The sequence below is a fragment of the Megalobrama amblycephala genome, linkage group LG10 (genome assembly GCF_018812025.1).
Source record: "Megalobrama amblycephala isolate DHTTF-2021 linkage group LG10, ASM1881202v1, whole genome shotgun sequence".
In the NCBI taxonomy this organism is placed as follows: Eukaryota; Metazoa; Chordata; class Actinopteri; order Cypriniformes; family Xenocyprididae; genus Megalobrama; species Megalobrama amblycephala.
Window position 1 is genome coordinate 33,675,064 of NC_063053.1, and position 21,433 is coordinate 33,696,496.

The 21,433-nt window shown below is 36.0% G+C and overlaps 3 protein-coding genes across 3 annotated transcripts in view; 2 read left to right on the forward strand and 1 right to left on the reverse strand.

The window, feature by feature from the left end:
* Nucleotides 1-1,376: 1,376 nt before the first annotated feature.
* Nucleotides 1,377-2,994, reverse strand: LOC125277459 (cytochrome c oxidase assembly protein COX20, mitochondrial). Its single transcript, XM_048205846.1, has 4 exons — nt 2,838-2,994; nt 2,046-2,160; nt 1,906-1,969; nt 1,377-1,598 (listed from the first exon to the last, which is right to left on the reverse strand). The coding sequence occupies exons 1-4, from the start codon at nt 2,862-2,864 to the stop codon at nt 1,469-1,471; spliced, it is 336 nt and encodes a 111-aa protein (XP_048061803.1). The 5' UTR covers nt 2,865-2,994; the 3' UTR covers nt 1,377-1,468.
* Nucleotides 2,995-6,460: 3,466 nt separating this feature from the next.
* Nucleotides 6,461-8,033, forward strand: lhb (luteinizing hormone subunit beta). The gene is made up of 3 exons (XM_048205848.1): nt 6,461-6,979; nt 7,083-7,269; nt 7,371-8,033. The coding sequence occupies exons 2-3, from the start codon at nt 7,084-7,086 to the stop codon at nt 7,608-7,610; spliced, it is 426 nt and encodes a 141-aa protein (XP_048061805.1). The 5' UTR covers nt 6,461-6,979; nt 7,083; the 3' UTR covers nt 7,611-8,033.
* Nucleotides 8,034-17,676: 9,643 nt separating this feature from the next.
* plpp4 (phospholipid phosphatase 4) overlaps nt 17,677-21,433 on the forward strand; it is a 140,169-nt gene continuing 136,412 nt past the window's right edge. Inside the window, exon 1 of the mRNA XM_048205849.1 lies at nt 17,677-18,416. Coding sequence (XP_048061806.1) covers nt 18,328-18,416 — 89 coding nt within the window. The 5' untranslated portion in view covers nt 17,677-18,327. The remainder of the gene's footprint in view (nt 18,417-21,433) is intronic.

Below are 21,433 nucleotides of genomic sequence, written 5' to 3' on the forward strand. Positions count from 1 at the left end.
GCTTTTTCACTGTTACACACAATAATCCATATACAGATTGAAGTGCGTTAACAAACAAAAGTCAGCACTAAGATACACAGGGCATACCACTTATTAGAAATGTCTACAGTATATAAGACACTCTATTTACACCATATTCACAGTAAAAGTAGCCATTAACCCACATTGTAATGTAAATAGTTACTGAGCAAAGGTGAATAAATTGTTAAAAAGATGCCAGGAAGACAAGACCAGTCACAATTCATCATGCATATATAGATGCATATGTAAGTCTTTAATAAAAGTAGTGCCATTATCTACAAAACAAAGTTTGAATGACTTTGAAAGGACTGAATTAACTGCCTAAGTTTAGGATTAAGGTGTTCAGAACAGTAGGAATATCAATACAGCGCTGAGATCACTGTAATGAAGTACTGTAGGTGCAAAGAGAGCAACTGCTGTGTCACTGTTATACCTTCAGCATTAAGGTAAGTCAGGTTTCTTGAAGAGAACTGTGTCTGTAATTAGTGTGTGAACACACTCGAAAGAAATGGCACCTACTAACAAACCAGAAACTATGATCTTGGATAATTTTAGAACTAATTTCACTTTTCTATGCCTTTTTGCAATGACTTTAACCAGTTGGTATGAAGGGATGTTTTAGTGAGATATAATGTCAGTTGCCAGAAAGAGTCTTTTCATTTTGAACACAATCCATTTTGTCATTTCTACCCAACAAACTTTGTAAAATTCTTGCTTGAAAAATGTGATTGTGCTATATTCCTTTAAATGCCATATTTTCAAAATGCAATTTCCAGTATTTTTTTTTTTTTAATCTCAAGCACATCTGCAGCCCCATTAGTAAGGCTCAGTTCTCCATCAACCTCAAACCAGAGTGTTTTTGAATGGCATTATATGGCAGTGACATCATAACTATAAGTCTCAAGACATATTATATAGGGATATGTAGAAAAGCATGTTGTACTGCTGTGGACTATAAATGTTACTCCTTTAAAAGTCAAGCTTTCAGTTTTGCAGGTTCAACAAAACAAAATCAGCATCTTTTCAAATGGAACCTGCTTCAATACCTCCTGCAGTGCACAGATCTCATGCAGTGACATTATTCATTCAGGTGTGGTACAGCGCCATCGTGTGTTTAAACGCAGGAACTGCAGCTATTAAAACACCTGACAAGCAGGAAAAGGATAAGTCTATTATTTAATTAGTGTGTTCTCCTTTTATTTTGTATTTTTCCTTTAAATCAGAGCTCGGTGAAAATATATTTCATTGTCAAAAAGTGTTGCTTGTTGCAAATTAACAAATAGTACTTTGAGTTTCTATGCGTTTCAGAGACATTCTGCCTACAGCATTCTCAAAATGAAAATAAAAAGCATTCGTTTTATTTAAAAACATTTTTTATTACAAACATTTGACAGATTTAATTGTGCAATAAATAAAGTGGCTTTCACATTAAAGGCATCAGACACTTCTACTCATCCTCTGTCTTTTTCCGTGTGGGATCCAAACTTGTGCCTTCATACATGACTTTATTCTTTATGCCGTCCTGAATGATTCTCTGCTGAACACGCAGCTTGGCATTATTATATCTGCAGTAGAACCTGGAAAATAAAAGCATGAGATAAACAGCTGAACTTTATGAAACCTACACCCTGATTATATAGAACATTTGAATGACAATACATTATAATTTTCCCCAATGCACATTTTCATATTCACATTTCTGTAATAAACAACTTTTTTATTTTACTAGAATAAATCAAGGTAATATTTGAAGCACTTCCCTTTATTTATGCTGATTAAAATGATATACTTCTTACTGTAAAGTAAAACCCCCTGTGTTTTACAGTATTGAGGACCCAATTATAATGCATATGCAGTTTTCCTGCCTGTTTTTGAGACACACACCATGAGCCCAGTGTGGTGAGCATGAATCCTGCGACACCCACATCAAACGACCTCTTCACTCGACCTGTGAATGACAATCTGAGCATTACATTATAACAGATACATCGTCATCATCAAGATGAATTGAATCAAGCCCTTACTTGTTGCCAAAAAGTGCACCAATCCTGCCACCACTGAACCACCTGCTCCATGTAGGATAGATTCCCGAGCACACGGCGTGTTCTGAATATCAAGGATACTCTGGACCTTCGAGGCCTGTGGGTGTTATAATGTTAGGATTGAATTAATGGCTGAACAATCTTTTAATTAATTTTTATAAAACTACAGTGTGTATCTCTGCCTCTCTTTCACTACACTTCTGAGTTCACTGAATAAACAGAAATAGTATGAACATGACATCCTAAAAAACTCAAAAAGTACACTTAACAGCATGTTTATATGAGTATCTGGAGCTTATAACCATTACAACAAACTACAGTGGCGGTACCAGTATCATATAGTAATACCATGGTATCATGTACAAGAATCATGGTAATACCATGTTACATTTGTGTTGCTAGACAAGGTGAACGTGACCATAACACTGTAGTATAATAAGGCTCAATGAAAATTAACTATGGGTTTACTACAAATAAAAAAATACATAATAAAGAAACAGTTATTGTAGTTAATTTATGGTAACGTTAACCTCAAATTAACCATGGTTTAGCTATACTAACCATAGTTTAACATGTTATTTGTAGTAAAACTGTGGTTATACAAATGGTAATCAATCCGTCAAACAAAGAAACAAACATAAAAGCATGGTTACTAGACTTTTACTATAATAAAACCATGGTTAATTTTCGTAATGGCCAGCGTATTGTATGACCTTCTCTTATAAAGTCCAGCGTAAATATCTGAAAACAATTCTTGAATAAAATAACACTCACTTGACTCTTACCGCCCTCCTCAGTCATTTTCTAGATGAATTTTCAACACAATCATTCAAACAAGTTCATATGCGTTATATAAAAAATACTTTTGTGGTGCGCCGATAAATCCTTCCTGACGGAACACTTTAACTGGCGACTGTTGGTTCCGGCGTTTAATGGACCAGTACTGTGGTAAATTGGCAAAATGTAAGGTTACTAGTGTAAAATAAAATAATATTCCGTTTCCAAATTCCAAATCCATTTTTTAAAATTATATTTTGGAAGAAGTGTTTTAAATAGGCTATGCACAACAGAAAATAACTATATTTGCATTTTCTGAATGAAATTGTAAGCAGTAAAATAAGTTTAGCTTTTAGGTTTCGATCATGTGTAGGCTAAATGAGATGCTTCATCCACTTTAAATGTTGTCATGATCATCTCTGCCATGTCCTACAAACAACACATAACAAGAGTTTATACTTTTAGTTTATGAATTTATAGTTTGGAGTCATATCAGGAGGAATTCAGTTTTCCTGATCTTGAGATAAACTACAGTAGTAGCTGGGCTGCCATCGCTCACATTCAAGTGATAGTTCACCCAAAAATGAAAATTCAGTGGCGGCACACTAAATTCTAGAGGTCTGGGCATCCCCTGCCGATTATTATTATTGTTATTAGCCTATTATTAGCTTAACTGCTTTAAATTGGCTTTTTGCTCATTTAGACAGAAAATGTAAAGAAAATGACAAATACAGCAAGATAATAAAAAATAATTTCACTCCCAGCGGCGGCTCATCAGGGGAGGCAAGGGAGGCACAGTGTCCCCAAAATTTTGAGGAGAAAATATGGGAGAAAGGATGATTTTATATGAATAAAATCCCCATTTGTTTCATTTCATGTCTCAGAATGTGTATTTTTTTTGTGTGTAATTTCACCACTGTAACACCATAACATGTTACTGAAATAGAAAGCACCGCTGTTCTTTCATGAATGTGCCGAATCTGCTGCTGTCATTACAACCGCAGGGGATAGAGGCACATGAGCCGAGCTGGTCTTGTGCCCAAGCAGCAACAACCTCCTCTTGAAGCCAATACGGAAGTGACTTAAACTGCAATTAATCGACTGGCTGCTAGGGACAGGCTCCAAAAGAGAGCAGAATCTCATGTTAAAATGGCCAACTTTACAGCAGAAAAAAACATGTTTACAGCCTGGTTCAAATTGTGGTTTTGGTCTATACTGCTAATTTTGCCCTTCATGACAACTGTGAGGGGGGTGAATTTTTTTATAACTCATCCGTTTAAATTATATTAAGCCTTAAAGTTCTGCATAATTAAGGGTGTGGTCACTTGAGTGACAGGTAGATTGCTGCTGTCTGTGAGCCGTCATCACCTCAGCTAATTCCAGCTGCTGAATTTGGCATCTCTGCCGTATTTGTGCTTTTTTCTTGATTATTTTATACAATTATAAAATATGGCTTGTTGCATTAATAGTCGAGACTGATGTGCATCTGTGTAGATGTGCAGGCATGCGGAAGATAAACAGAACACACGTTGTTGGATCGTGGCAATGGCTAAAAGTTCCTGAGATTTACTACAATGACAATGGCGGGAGGATATAAAACTCTGACAGCACTGCTTGGATATTAAAACCAAAACTGCTGCATTTTGAAAAATGATACTTTGGACGCGGGCTCATTTGTTTGTGTGAGTCTAATGTATACGATCATATACAGTTTTACAACATAAACTGCTCAGATTGCATAATTTCTTGAAGAAAGATGATGGAGAGCAGATCATTCAGAGTGATGCAAACAATGGATAATATATCAATATTTCATGGATTTAACGCTTTTGTGGATAAAAAGTACTTTTTTGTTTTTCAATGGACACTCATGGACATTTTACCCAAGTGCCATGGATTGGATTGATCTCGCAATCGCTATTTCATTATAAAGGTATGTTTGATTTTTCATGTTGTTATTTGCACACACCACACAAATTACAATTACTGGGCTTGGTTTCAGTAATCAGGCACCTCAGTTCCAACTACGTCCCGCCTCTTTGCCCATTTTCAGTTATCCGGGAGTGACGCACAGCTAAGATGGCAGCTGCCTCATTTTCGCTTCAAAAATGCTCTTCAGAAATCTACGGGTGACGTCACGGACACTAAGTATACTGTATTTTTTACAGTCTTGGGCCATTTAAAGCTGGCTGCTGTAGCCTATATTTGCAACTTATCCATGGAGTCTTCCTTCATTTTTAATTTGTAGAATGTTTGAATGATAGCTTGGTAAATATGTTGGCGATCAAATATTCAATATCGCTACTCTCCATAATTAAGATACTTGGTAAATTATCAGCGCAGCGGTAGTTCAAAACTAATATCACGTTATTCACATAATTTACGTTTCTACGATGATTGGTTGATATACCAAGTGAGGCTAGCCTCCCCTGCCATGTATCTTTTCTCAACTCTCCTAAGCACTGAATGTAAAACACTCCATGGTGATTGGCAAATTTTTTACTAACTGAGGCACAAGACGAGCTCGGCTCATGTGCCTCTATCCCCTGCGATTGTAATGACAGCGGCAGTTTCGGCATGATCGTGAAGAATGGCGGTGCTTTCTATTCCAGGAACATGTTATGGTGTTACAGCGGTGAAATTACAAAAAAAAAAAAAAAACATTCTGAGACAGGAAATGAAACGAATAACTGGGGATTTTATTAATATTAAATCATCCTTTCTCCCATTTTCTCCTCAAAATTTTGGTTCTGTGCCTCCCTTGACGAGCCGCCACTGCGATTTATTCATCTTCAAGTTGTTCCAAACCTGTATGAATTTCTTTCTTCTGTTGAACACAAAAGAAGATATTTTGAAGAATGTCTGTAACCAAACAGTTGATGAACCCCAATGACCTCCATTTTTGAATAGACAGCTTGTAAACAATGTCACATAATGTTACATTCATGTCATTCACTGACCATAAACTCAATAACTATCTAGAAAGATGAACTCTAAAGAGGAGCATTTTTCAAAACATATATGCACTATTTTACATGTTCATTATATTTTTACTCTTATTAAAATTCCACTGTAGCCTATACTTAATATACAAATGATTCAGTATTGATTAGAATTGAATTTAGATCAGAATTGAAGCTTAGGAATTGAAATAAAATTGTGAAAACTCTAATTAAAACACAGTACCCTTTATTGTACCAAGCAGCCTAAACATTGTAACATGTTGTCAGTAAACCAAATGTTTGAAAATCACAATACACTTCTTGTGATGCAGTGTTTTTGTGTTTGTCACACCCTGCACCCCAATACGAATAATTCTCACTCTAAGCTGAACTTCAAAGTTGGCAGCCTATACTGTGAAATCATACTGTAACTGTGAGAAGCTTTTTAAAGGCTGCTACACACTTTTAAAAATGGGCTCAAAAAGGCGGTTTTCACAGCAGTGCCACAGAATAACCATTTTTGTTCTCCAAAGATCCTGTAATGTTGACATGCATTTTCTGTAAAGCTGTTTTGAAACAATACGTATTTTGAAAAGCGCTATACAAATAAATGTGAATTGAATCCTTTCAGCAAATAGTTCTTAAAAGGAACCTTTTTTTTCTTGGTGTGAAGAACAAAATCTAGAACCTTTTTCCACTATAAAGAACATTTGGAAATAGAAAATGGAATGGAAAGGTTCCATTGATGACAAAAAAGAACCTTTATTTTTAAGAGTGTATACAGTATGATGTTTGAGTGTTCACTGCCTTGCAAACACTAATGAACTCGCTTACAATGAAATCTGAGAGCAGGGCCTTAGACCTTGATCATTTCCTGACCTGCGTTTAACACAGAGGCCATGGAACTGAATTTAGCTCCACTTAATACTCCATTTTAGATGAGATAAAGGACATGAAACTGTCCAAAGCGACACTGAATGCACAGCAGGTGTCTTTTATCTGTTCATGCTGACCTGACAAATTTAAATAGTTGTTACATGAGAATGGAAACACATAATCCACTTGAGATCAGAGTGATTAATTTAAGGTCAGATTTTAGTTTAATTGTTGGTTACCGCTTACAGTATATAAATGTAGCCAGATGCTCTGTGTCTGAACACATCTAACAGCCTGCTGAGCAACGGGGACACCTGTCAAGTAAGTCCAATACATATTTAATGCAGTAATATTTTTTTGCTTGGGAATGCTTCAATGGGGCTTGGAGGTAATTTAAATTGCTTTCCTTCCTTTCCTTCCACAGGATGTTAGTTGTTCGAAACAACATCCTCCTTCTCCTATTCTGTTTAGTTGTTCTACTAGTCTCTGCTCAAAGCTCTTTTCTTCCACCATGTGAGCCAGTTAATGAGACTGTCGCCGTGGAAAAAGAGGGCTGTCCAAAATGTCTGGTGTTTCAGACCACCATCTGCAGTGGCCACTGCCTGACAAAGGTGCGTACTTCCGTTTAATTTGCATGGAAACAATTTTTAGTTTGCATTAATATTATTATACAAGCATCAATATTTCCTGTGGTTTTTTATCTTGCTTCTAGGAGCCTGTATACAAGAGCCCATTTTCCACTGTCTACCAACACGTGTGCACTTACCGGGACGTCCGCTACGAGACAGTCCGCTTGCCAGACTGTCCTCCCGGGGTGGATCCCCATATCACCTACCCGGTGGCTCTCAGCTGCGACTGCAGCCTCTGCACCATGGACACGTCCGACTGTACCATCGAAAGCCTGCAGCCCGATTACTGCATGTCTCAGAGGGAGGATTTCCCTGTGTACTAGCCTACAGGAGTACTGTCCTGTCATCAAACTGTCACATAGATGTATATCAATAAAAAAAGTACATAGCCTACTTCATACTTCATTTTCTATGCTAAAGTCAAACCATTTTTATTCTGCATAATCTAAATGAGCAGATGGCATGGCTAAATGGTTGTAAGTTATCATTGGAAAATCATCAGCCAATGAACAGAAAGAAGAGCAAGTTGGGTACACACATGTACAATAGGAAGAAAATTCTGCAAATGAACTATTGACTGAAGCTTGATAAATAAAGTCTGTCTTTGACTCTACCCTGCACCTCTTTTGCACTTGAAATATAAAGAGACACAAAATAAATAAAATAAAACCATACAAAGAAAGGCCTATGCATTCTGCTGATGAAAAGCATTGCTCTCCATTGAAGGCCATTCAGAAGTGATATGCTGCAACATAATACTGAATAACACAGTTTAATAGGTGTTTTACCAGTAAGCATGAAAGCATGAAATGAACTTATCTTTTTCATCATCTGAGACACTTTATAAAAGTGTCTGCTGAGTGAATGGCCTAAATGAATCAAACATCAGATCTTGTACTTATTTCCCCCAAGCACACCAGATTTCCCATGAAACGAGCAAAATTATGCTATAGGGGAATCTGTAGCTCAAAGTACACGGGGAAAGATGCAGCAGCAAAGACTGGTGGACTGCGGCAATAATGTTTTCTAGCCAGAAGATGGCAGGAAAGATCAATATTGGGAAAATTGGTAAGAAATTTTAAGTAAACATGCCCTCTCACAATAATTCATGCAGTCATTTAGAGAATTAACAGTGTGTTTGCATTGTGGAAATATTATTATGCTATTCAATGAAATCTTAAAACAGCAATTATGTTGTGATGGCATTACAGTTAGTTAAAGGTACAGTAGCAGTTTACCATGAGCAATGACTGATCTGTCTTCTAAGGAACAGAACCTCATTAGTGACTGATTTGAAACTCTCTTGTACGAATAGAGCTCCTCATGTGAAGCACTCAAGAGAATAGCATTGGGTATTAGCGTATTGATAAGCTAGCATGATATTCTATACATAAACACATAGCATACACAAATATAGGTAACAGATTAATATTGGATTAAACGGTTAGTTCACCCAAAAATGAAATTTCTGTCATTTATTACTCACCCTCATGTCGTTTCACACCCGTAAAACCTTCATTCATCTTCTGAACACAAATTAAGATATTTTTGATGAAATCTGAGGGTATCATAGGCAGCAATGACATTGCACCTTTTGAGGTCTAGAAAGGTAGCCTACTAAAGGTACTAAAACACTTTTTATGCTTACGCATAAAAAGCATACAGCACGCATGATGCAAATTTTGTCATTAGAAGAGTATGTGATTACTGTCTCTGCAGGTAATTAGTTTATTTTTGTAGTAATTAGTTTATCCACAAGGTGGCAACCGTGACCTGGAGCGTCGATTCACAAGGTAGTCAAAGAAAAACTGCATAAACAGAACAGACGGGAACACATGCAAGCTACAGCGACGATGGAGGCCTACATAGACGAGAGATTGTGTGAAGAGGTTAGAAAGTACCCTCATTTGTACAACTCTAGCATGAAAGAATACAAAGATATTTACATGGGTTGTAACTCACGACGAGAGGTTGCTCAAAACTGCGCATGCTTTGAATGCCTGTGTATGTGTACGAGTCAAATGAAGTATACTTTGCAAGGCTGTGCGTTCTACTGTGAGCTTACACTGGCGTATGCATAAAAAAAAGAAGTATACTCAGGGTTTTAGACTGAACAATTGTTATTGATAATTTACAGTATTGAATGAATTCTATAAGCAATATTTCTCATTGCAATGCATTGTAGAATTCTCTGAAGTAATCATATGACACAATTGATTTTCTATGAAAGCAATATTTTTTATTACCTTTCATGTAGTGTGTAATACAGCAGTTTGACTGAAATTCAGATATGGTAATGTGTGTTTAGTTTCCGCCACAAGCTGTAAGCGGTCGACCAATCACAACAGACTGGGCCATCTGACCAATCAGAGCAGAGCTGAATCCTTGATCAAACCATTTCTGACACTGTGAGAAAAGTGCTGATGCTGCAATGGATATGATGAGAAAATTAAAGTGTTTTTGACCTTAATGCATGTAAACCTATTGTAGGAGACCTTAAAAACAAAATTAGTAACCTTTAAAATAGCATAATAGGGCACTTTAAGTAGCTATATTTTGAGGTTTACATATTTAAGAATGAAGAGAGAATTTTAGCCAATGAAACTGCAGCATTGTCAAGCTGATCCTTATTGTAGAGCTGTTTTGCCCTGACAATACATGCGCTACCTGTTAATTACAACTGTGGTGTGCTTCACAAATGAGCTTATAATGAATCATTTTGGGATCATGAGGGAAATTACTTTAATATTATAACAAATGCTTTCGGTATTATTCACTAATCATTACCCAGGGGCAGAACGTCAATTATTCTGTTTCTCTCCTTCTCAGCAAGAAATTCTTCTTGCAGACAATCTGCATATCCAATTCCCAACACATGCTTGTGTGAAACAATATCCCATGAGCCAATGCATCTTTGAATTTCTCTGAAGCATTAACATTTCAATATCCACATACAAGCCTGCAGCTTTCCTGAGTCATAAATAATATCTAAACTAGATTTAAAGAAATTCAGCCAAAACAGTTCATCATTCCCTAATCCTCATGTCATTTTACTCCTGTATTATTTACAGTATTTTGTGAGATGAAAATGAGAATGTCTGCGCTTTGGACTTTCTGTACAAGGAAAGTGGAAGGCATTAGATCTCAAATGTCATTCACACTTGTGTTGAAATTAAAAAATATGCCCACCAGTTTTGATGTCACTATCACCAAACCTCATGTTACTCATGTGTCACGTGACCAACTGTGCTGTGAAAAGTTTAACAATCATGACTACAAATGAGATCTGAAGCACAAACTTTGTAAGGTACTTTTTTTACCTTTCTCTGACAAAATAAATAACCATCCACTTCCCATTTATGGAAAACAAGGCTTAAGATCTCAATGTATATACACAAAATTTCTGTGAGAACTATTATACAGTTGGTATAATAGTACAACATTTATATACAGTCATTTGCAATTCTTTAATACTCATTGAAGAGAAAGTGCCTGTTTTAAATGTCCCCTAGTACATGGGATACCCTTTGTGGATAGCTTCAAATCGGAGGCTATTTCAGGCACTCTAAAAACAGTGAATGAATCAATCTGCGGATACAGTGTGGGTGAAAGCGAGCTAATCTGAGGTGAGTAGGTGTCTGAGTTGGAAGAGGGATGTTCAGGAACTAATGCTTCAAGCTTGTGTGAATATTTCACATTTCACATTCATAGATTTTCAGATGGGAATATCTAGGCAGCAGAATGTGCCATCAGGAAGCACATAAGTGCATGGTCTATATATAATATTCATGAATGGTATAACTGATATTATGGCTGCTACAGTCAACAATCTGTTAGAAGTGTAAACAAAGTTTAACCTTTCCAAACCAAAGGCACATCCATTCGTTATGGGTCATACAAAGTGGTCAATATACTTTGTTGGTCATCTGCATCTAAAAAAAAAAAAAAAGAATTCATTTGGATGTTGATGAAAGCAACTAAAATAAAAACATGTACATTAAGCCACATACTGTACATACACTATATAAGTACACAAACCCAAATGCTTGGCCAACACATCGTAATTGTGGTTGAATGTACTGAATGTGCTTCATTGACCTATAATGCCCCTTTCACAAGATGTAATATAAGTCTCTGGTGTCTCCAGAATGTGTCTGAGAAGTTTCAGCTCAAAATACCCCACAGATCATTTATTATAGCTTGTCAAATTTGCCCCTATTTGGGTGTAAGCAAAAACACACTGTTTTTGTGTGTGTCCCTTTAAATGCAAATGAGCTGCTACTCCCCGCCCCCTTTCTTAACAGCTCAACAACAACAAAGCTGGAGAATCTCACGCAGCCAAAATGAGGATTGTCAGTAACGGTGTTCAGCCTTACATTGTTCAAAGCGGAGTCGACACTGATGGAGAGACTCAGGAAGAAGTTACAACTTTTAGAATGAAACTGGACGTTTCTGAATGGTTAGTGGATAAATTTATGTAGTTGCTGTGGAGTTGATTCAACTCATCCACTAGCATGTGCCGTCATGTTCATCTTTTGTGTTGAATTGACCCTCGTTTGTGAAGCAGTCCGGCGTAAAATGACGGCATGTCAACAACACTCTACTACAACAACTCTTCCTCTTCTCTAAAGCAGCCCAACATGGCCCCGCCCCCTTTGTTGCATGTTCTCGGGGGCGGAGTTTATGTAAATTTTAGGGTTATTGATGTCACCAACCCAGGAAGAAGCTCATTGTAGTCCCTACCAACCATTTGTTGTAGTCCTTAAACAGCGATTTCTGTATAAGAAAATATCTCCCTTTGCATTGAACTTTGAGCGTCGTAACTTTGCAGATGTTGTTTATGCTCAAACAGCAACATTACACACTAACTTAAGTTAAAAAAGTGAAATCATAGTCAAGGACCCCTTTAATATGTTTGTACTATTAAACCGAATGTGTTAATATTCTAACTTAATAAAGGTAGCTATAAAATTGTTGAAAGAGTAACTCATTTGCTCAGTCAGATTCTCTCCAAACTCTTGCACCACTATGACAGAAGTCGACCTGAAGAATAAAAATGAAGCAAGACAGTAATAAACTCAAAAAAATAACTCTTTGAACGAACATGAAAAAAATCATTGAAAGGATTTCCACATGATTATTTCAGCATTATGCAATTCTGTTATTCCAATTTAATGTACTTACGTTGGGTCATCTTAATTTATTAAGGTTAATTCAACTTATTTACTATGGTTTGGCACAGCTTAATTTAACAGTGTCAGCCCAACTAATTTGCAATGTTTTGGAAAATAAATAAAAAGCAATAAATAAATAAATAATAAATTGTTTTCATATACATTGATTTTCACAATTAATTCTTCTTGTTTAATTTTGTGATTTATATAACTTTTGTGATGTTCTGTGTTAGAAATCTAGATGTGATACTGGATTCATCCTAATTTGCCTTAACCAAAAACATTGTAAAGCCTAAATTGATCATAAGTCCATTGGTTTTGGTTTTACAATCAACATAGGCTTACTATGCTTTTGAGAAATGCAACCCAGAGCACTACCACAGTGATTACTTTCTTATTAAAGTAATTTGAAAGTTTGTTAGCAGGTCCTCAACCCAAGCACAAGTGCAACAATTCACCACAATGGTAACCCTAAAACTATTAATTAACAGAAACTTTTAAATACCAACATAATAGAAAACATTTTCCATTTTCTCGTCTTCCTAAAAACTGCTTAAAATAACACTTTATTTCAACATTTACACTCCTAGTTCAGCCCCTTGGCAAAGCATTATGGGAAGTGAAATCCTGTTTGATTGAGTCCTGGTTGGGTTTACTTGATTGAAACATGTTATTTCAATATGAAAACATCAAGTTAAGTCAAAGAGTAATCGTTTCAAGTCAATTTAACATGAATCAATCACATTTAAACCAGAAACCTGATACAATGGTGTTGAATCAAAATAAATTGTTTAAATAAACTTAATCTTAATATCACTGTTTTTTTTAGCTTGGTATATCACTAATCCAAACTAATACCAAGAAAGAAATAGCGTCATGGACATAGCAATGTTTTTTAAGATATTTAAAAATGACTACTCGTTCAAGATCTGTGCTGCTAAACACAAAAATTCAGGTAAAAAGTCAGTGTAAACCAGAAACTGGAAGGCTATTGGCCACAAAAACCTGTTCTATTATAGCATTGTGAATAGAAGTGTTTCCTAAATGGCAAAAATAAATTAAACCCATCTTGAAGTATTAATCAAATAATTGTTTTAGTATCTGTTTCATCTTTGTACCATACAAGTTAATTGTAACCATTCTTTGGGGTATTTTTATTTCTTGTACTTTGGTTTGTTATGTACCAAGTGTTGACCGATTCCTTATTAGTGAGGATCTTAAAAACAGGCAGATAATGAGACGTTGCACATTAAACTTTAAAGGTGACAGAAAATGGTTCCAGGAGAGTGAGAATCTGGAGGAGTAAAAAGCAGCGGAACTGACATTAACCTTCACCAATTAAACATGAGGACACAAAATTATGCATGAACCTGGTAAATGATCACATTTCAACATGCATTTTGCCGCCTCTGAAAACGGTTTGATGGAATCTTTGCAATAAAATGTCCCTGAGAAGTTCTTTATCTTCTGTGGCGAAGCAGGAAGGAGACAGGCAGTCTGTTTTAACATTGCGTAAAATATTCATGAGGTTGTATGAAGTGGGAACAAAGCTGTGCTGTTGCCTGCAGGTTTAGTTCTCAGATCTGCTGGGCTTCTAGATCATTGTCTCCACGCTGTAGTTCCTGCACTTTCTTCTCTCACTAATGGGCAACATGAAGAAATGCACAGGAATGTGCGGCCTCCACGTGCATCTGTTACAGTGGCCATTAGCAAGCAAGATTGACTCAAAACTGTATATATTGTTTCATTGGTTTGCATGGTTTTTGATTTCGTGTTTCTTGTTGAGGTCTTTGTTATCTCTTGTACTGTATAGCCATTTGTTTCAAATCTTTAACTGTTGGTTCTTGCATCGTCACAGTGCATTTATAAGTGCTTAAATAGTCCCTTATACAGTACATGTTGTTATTACACAGTAGTTATGTCATTGAAATATTGAAACATGAATCCTGTAATTGGATTTTTGCAGTATTTTATTTTCACTGCATGGCACTAACATGGTAGTAATCACAAAGTATATTTATTTAGAAGTACCTTGCAGAAACCTACAGTACACTGCCCTCCAAAAGGTTGGAAACGCCCTAGAAAAGTGGGGTTTTGGACAATATCGGCATGAATCCTTTTTAATTTGTGATAATTTTGCACTGATAAGGGACAACACAAACTGCGAAAACATATTTTATTACATAAACAGTTTATACATAGAAAAAACTTACATTTTTCCATTCATCAAAATATCCAGCATTAGCAGCTATCTGACCTAAACTGGGTTCTAATTGGTTCATTGTATTCTAAACTTAATTGGCAATCAATTGTTGAAGCTATTAAGGTGTGCTGACCCAAAAATCTTGGCCAAGTTTAAACCAGTAACCAGCATCACAGCTGGCAAAGGGCCATGTCTGACTTTGACATGTTTATATTGCCATTATTATGTAATGAAAATAAGTATTGCTGGTCTTCAATGATAATGTCAAGATACTTTAATGTATTTGCACCAGAAAATGATAAGGATTTATGCTGATATCGTCCAAAACCACACTTTGCCAGGGGTGTTTCCAAACTTTTGGAGGGCAGTGTATATAAATTCCATAATGCCTGACATCTGTTACATCACACCATAGTAATACCACATTACCATTTCTGGATGAATAGTTTAACCTGTTAACTATCACCCCCTTGTAATTCAAGAACACTTTGGAGTATAGACATAAGGCTGGTTTTGTTTTAAAGATGAAATTTGGCAGATTACTGTAGAAGTGAAATAACTTATGTAAGTGAAACAAAAAAAGTTATAGAAGTTTAAGTTAATGAAAATGTAAAATGTAAAAATATAATATTTTATATTTTATATAAAATATATATTTTACAAAACAAGTTTTACTCTAAAACTGCAAGGAAATCAAAGCCAAATCAATCTGAACAAGTTGTGTTCCAAATTTCAGGTTGATATCTCAAAAAATGAGCTTTCAGTAAGATTTTGTTTGGGCGCAGTACCACACTTTTTCACTAGATGACATCCATATATGGTTTGAGTGATCTGAACCATATATTTCCATTATTTTCATACAATTTATGAAGTAGACATCCTATATAGAAGTAGTTTGGGAAGTTTGGCAGAATTCGATATGAATTCAGCCTCTAATAAACATAAACACAACCTGTATGTGGGTTATAGCTTGCTGCCACAATCATAAACTAATTTTTTTATATTAAAAACATTTTCAGACCTTTTTTTCTAAAAAAAAAAAAAATGAATGGATGTTATCTTTTTATCTTTTGGCATGAAAACAAACATGTTTCAACAAATCTTTAATGATTTCATCATGTTCATCGCCATTTCAAAATAAAGGTCTGAACATACCTTATGAGTATGAAAATATGCTTGTTGCAAATTGATAAATTACTGCTCCTCTGTAATATATTTTGAAAATCACCAAATATATTTTGAAAGTCACCAAATATGACAAGTAGAGATTGTAAGCTTTCAAATGATATATAGTTTGTCAAGATTAGTTTAGGTTTAGTATAGGATATTACTGTTTGAAATATGTAATGGCTGTGGGCCCAGTGACAGTTAACAGGCTAAGTACATGTGACAGCTATAACAAGGACACTAAAATAAAGTGTTCCCTCAATTTTTTTTTTTTTTTTTTTTTTTAACCTGGTAGCTTAAATGATATTATATTAATAAATATGGTTATACCTTTGTACTTGTGAAGTCTTTACAGTGTATATTTAAAATATGTGCATCATATAGTGAACAATATGACCTGTGTAGTCAAATTATGTGTTTAGTTTAACCAGAATATTTTTCTGATTAACAGTAAGAGTTCTGCTCTTTGTTTTCTTTGTGAGTATGCAAACATATTTCAATGCATAACTAGATACAATATATACATTAGCCCTATATATTGAGCAATATTATGCAAAGGTGCTCTAAGCGATGTCATGCATTTTTAGGCCAAAACATTTTTTGTCACATACAGCAAACATCTCCTCACGATCCGCTAGCTGCCTGTCCCCTGAACACACTGTAAAAAAAAGAAGTCTCTGTAGTCGCCACAAGCTCCGAAAACGGCAACTAAAACTACCTGGGGCCCGTTTCAATAAGGAGGTTCAACCAACTCTGAGTTAAAACTTGAACTCTGAGTTGACTTACCCTGAAATGGGAAACTCTGAGTTTTCTATTTCAGAACAGCTGAATTGAGTTAGTTCAGTCGACTCTAAGTAGGTTGACTCTGAATTAAGCGCGTGCACCACGACTATGAAAAGTCATCATTAATGGAGCTCCGATATTACGATTCACCATGGCAACAGCACGTGAGAGTGCTTATCACTATTATAATATCAAAGGTGAAAACTGGTAGAACGGTAAGTTATTGAACTAAATTAAAAAAAAATAATAATTTAACAAGATGCAATAATAAAAGTGTAAATTATTTCATTATTATTAAACACTCGTTAGGCAATTTACTTCCAGTTTTAGAACATTTTCTTCATTTTTATTGAAAATAAATGCCATTCTGATGTGATATGTGATGGGAAAAGGGAGAATAGGAAGCTAGGCAAAAGGCGGATTCGAACCCAGTCAATCGCATCGCAAATAAATTCTCTGAATCGAACACACTGCCTACAGGAACGTGCGCCAATTTTAACCTGGTCTGACGTTAGTGGGCGGAGCTACTGTAAATTTGTACTTAGTAATAGACACTCCGAATAATCTTGTTTACCGTTTTCATTAGATTATTTTTATTACCAAACTGGCAGATATTGATCTTTTTACTTAAGTAAAATGCACTTAATTTAGATCCCCCCAGGTATATGCAAAATCCATCTTGATTTAAGAATTTTTAGATATTTTTACTTGAAATATGACAAAAAATACTCATTACGAAAAGCATTTTTGCAGCATGAACGAATTAATGAACTATTTAAACATCACTTGCACTTTAAAAAGGGGGAGGAGACCGAAGGAAACTCTGGGTTTACCGAAAAAACCTGCTCCCGACCAAAGCGAACTATGGTCGCAAGTTCCGTCGTTACCAATAGAGTTCAATGGGACTTACGACCATGGTTCACCAACGATGCTTTCGGGAAACGCACCCCAGGTTAGGTTCACAGAGCAAGTTACCATGGTGTTCCGAAGAATGAAGGAAGGTCTTACGGGTGTAGAACTACATGAGGCTGAGCAATTAATGACAGCATTGTCATTTTTGGGTGAACTAACCCTTTAATATGAAAGGAAAAATAGGGAGCATTGAATTTTAGAACATGTATCATGATCCTAGCAAGCTATATTACCATCTGAAACCGTCAGTATATAAAAATATTGCCACAAAACTATGGTACACCAACAGTCTGGAGAATAAAACAAAAAATATATTTAAAGATACAAAGGAGTGAAATGACGAATTTTATGATCAGCATACCAAAAACACATTACCTGGCCGTACTGCTAAGATAATGTAAATTTCAAGACGAGAGAGAGAGAGAGAGAGAGAGAGAGAGAGAGAGAGAGAGAGAGAGAGAGAGACTTTGATCTGAGAGCATCACCTGGCTCGGATGCTGTTGTCTGTTGTCTGGTTGGGTCCAGCTCACAGTCGCGTCCGTCTTCACTCAGCGCACCACAGACTCCTCGGCACCTTCAGAACAAGCAGAACTCGAGTACTGTACTACATACTGCAACTGTAGCGCAACAAGGGGCATTTCAGCAGGACCGGGTCTTTTCCAAATGAACACAAAACGGCACACAGCTGCAGGTGCCGGACGCCAAAGTGTGTCGCGTGTTTAGGATAATTGTGGACTACCACCGACTTCTCTGGTTTGTGCTCTTGGTTTCTTTCAGTCAGAATTCGATTGTGTGAACAACATGAAGATGTCTCCCCCAGACCGAAGGAAATACGTGCGTGATCTGGCTCTGGAGATCGCCGTGAGAGTGCTGCTCTTCGGAGTTTTTGTGTAAGTAGGCTACCTGCATTTGGCACAATATAATGCAATGTTACTGTGTATGCAAGATAGTGAAAAATATGACGCGTTAGTGTAAACATGACAGCCTAACTAAACAAGACACCCTTCCAATTAAACTGGTATAATTGGAAATATAGCTAAACAGCATATATCCGATTGATAGGGGTGTTTTATCATCCTTTCCCAGATTTAAAGTTCTGATAGGTTATCACATTTATCTTGAATAAACCAATAGGCTACTATAAGGCATGTTTTATTTTTTTTTATTTTTTTGTAAAGTATTCTTAATGCATTGATAATGCATTATAATGTTGTTCTAAATAATGACACTCACACACTTCATCCTTATTCATACTGTATTTTTTTTAAATGCTCTATTGTTATAAAGCTCTTTAAAGGTGTGGGTTAAGTGAGGTTACAATTATTTATAAAAAACATTTAAGGGATTACAATTTAGATATTGAATGCATTACATACAGGCTTCAAGTAAGTGTTACCAAGGAGATTGAGGTTTCTTGAAATGCATGGTGCAAAGGCAAGCACCATCACAACCTGTGAAAGAAAAAGATGAGAAATTCTGTCTAGCAAGAGACGATCTTGCGCTCACTGTGCAAACAGGTTGTTGGAGTTCTTCAAGTTCATTTAGATAGGAAATATACAAGCAACACATTTTTTTAAATGATTTTATAATCCTGTGTTATTAAAGCAATTCAGCTTATGTCATAATGAGATGAATTACTGTGATAATGGAATGAGAATAATATGATAATAATGGAATGAGATGCTCTGAGGGGTTTGTTAACAAAGACTTTCTGTAGTTTCATTAATCGTTTGGTTATATATAGTCTCCTGCCATGCTCAATCATTTTCAGTTTCTTGAAAACTGTACTGCAGAAATATAATCAGCCTTGCTTCTCAGTTTATTCTATTGTTTGATTGAAATAGCTGCAGATGTTCAGATGTCCGTAATCTAGTCAATGTGTGCATGCATCCTGGAATTTATTGTGATGTTGCACTTTGAAGAGGAACATTTGGAAGTGTGTGCTTGTGTCTGTAGTCAGCACAGGGGGATAAATGTGATGTGTTAGACCTGAGGAAAGCTGGCCTTACTTATACAGTTAGGACTGGGAACTTGAACCTGTTTTGAATGAGGAAATATCACATTTATCATAGAATGACAACAAAAAAAAGTCAAACGTTTCAGGGCTGAGGAAGGAGCTGCCTGGCGGGCTGATGTTGATGATGATTGCCGGTAGTGTTTGCTAAAGCAACCTTCACTATTACTACGCATGACTCATCCTGCAACAGTTGTGCTATGGGCATGATAAAAAAAACCCTCAAAGACTTACATTAAAGGAGAAACTCAAGCCATCTAGTTTGTGACAAGTGCCACTCACATTTCTTCACTTCAAGTTTTCACTGAGGTGAACTGACATTCAGTTTTGACACTGGCATTCTTCATATGCGATCCAATATAGTAAACTGAGTTAGCATGTTTGTAGAATACTTGTTCTCTTTCTTGGCACTTGATTATTTGCCAGGTGTTGTCTGCTGCAACAAGAATCCAGTGAAACCTCTCATTGTCTTCACAATATGAGTCTATTACTAGCGAAGCTAGCCTCAGAGCACAACATCTGCTGCCTGTCAGCAATTCCATGACTGGCCCAGATTTGATGTGCCCTGAGATATCAGCCATCAGGAGACGACATGCCTTCTGAATGCTGATCACCTGATATCATGTTCGTAGTGAAGCTCAGTTGCATGAAAAAAAAAAAAAAAAAAAAAAAAATTTTTTTTTTTTTTTTTAGAAAGCAAGCATATATTTAAAGGGATAGTTCAACTAAAATGAAAAATTATGTCTTCATTTGCACACCCTCATTTCAAACGTGTATGATGTTTTTCTTCTGTGGAACACAGATATACAATGTTGTCATTGGGATCAGTCTTGTTTTGGACAAATTTAACTAAATGTACATAACATTTTTGGGTGAACTGTCTTTTGAAGTTTGCAAATTTTCACCACATTGGTAACTTGCAATTGTTAACCTAGAGAGCCATTTTCACCTGATTTAATCCATTAAAATGTTTGACTTAAATTAATATATTTAGGTCAAATTACTGGTTAGTTAGGATGCTACCATTTTTTCGGTGTACCATTATAATTATGTACATATTTTGACTTTGATAATTTGAATAGATAGCAGCTCATTTCATGATCCTGTAATATTCTTGTTGACTCTGCTGTAATGCACCTAATATTGCATATTTAGAAGCTTATCCACCTTATTTTTCAAAGCATAAATAGTGTGTTTTAAGGTGTGAATGTGCGAGACTTACGATTCATTAGCCGCTATAGGGAAATGAGAAGACTATTAAAGTGCAGTAAACTGTAAAACTGTTTGAGCTACAAACCAGTGTGTTTATAATGAAGACAACGCATTAAAGTAATATGGTAAGAAATACCAGGTTGCGATATCAAGCAGCATAATGAGCTGTTTTGTATAGTCAAATATAATTGGAAGTGAATGACACTGGACACATTCAATTTACAAATGGCTGTGCATGCTCTTACCTGAAAATTACGGTGGATACAGTATGGATTCACTGACCTCTATAAAATCCTTCCTTAAGCAAAGATAACACAGGACCATATTCTCTGAGATCAACAAACTTGTCAAACCACCATCTCCCTAATGGTTCTTCAGATTTTCTGACATTCTGTCAGTCTTTCTCTTCCTTTGCTCCTCCAGAACCTTCTACTTCCCTTTACACTCATCATTACATCTGTGGTTGAACAGCTGATTATCACATCTAACTCCTTTTTCTGTCAGCTAGATCCAATACCAACACACTTGCTCAAAACCTTTCTGCCTTCTCTCATTATACCTATCACTCACATGATAAATAGATCCCGTATGACTGGTTATATACCGCCTGGACTGAAATAGCTGTGATCAATCCTGGTACTGATTATCTTTAGACCAAAATCCAACCTTCCCTTTTTGTCT

Bases quoted from the DNA above. Each gene is read 5' to 3' on its own strand.
- lhb (XM_048205848.1), top strand. From the start codon at position 7,084: ATGTTAGTTGTTCGAAACAACATCCTCCTTCTCCTATTCTGTTTAGTT. The intron at 7,270-7,370 runs GTGCGTACTTCC...TCTTGCTTCTAG, and splicing joins GTGGCCACTGCCTGACAAAG to GAGCCTGTATACAAGAGCCC.
- LOC125277459 (XM_048205846.1), bottom strand. From the start codon at position 2,864: ATGACTGAGGAGGGCGGTAAGAGTCAA. The intron at 2,161-2,837 runs GTGAGTGTTATT...TAACACCCACAG, and splicing joins AGGAGGGCGGTAAGAGTCAA to GCCTCGAAGGTCCAGAGTAT. The intron at 1,970-2,045 runs GTAAGGGCTTGA...TGTCATTCACAG, and splicing joins GGTGCACTTTTTGGCAACAA to GTCGAGTGAAGAGGTCGTTT.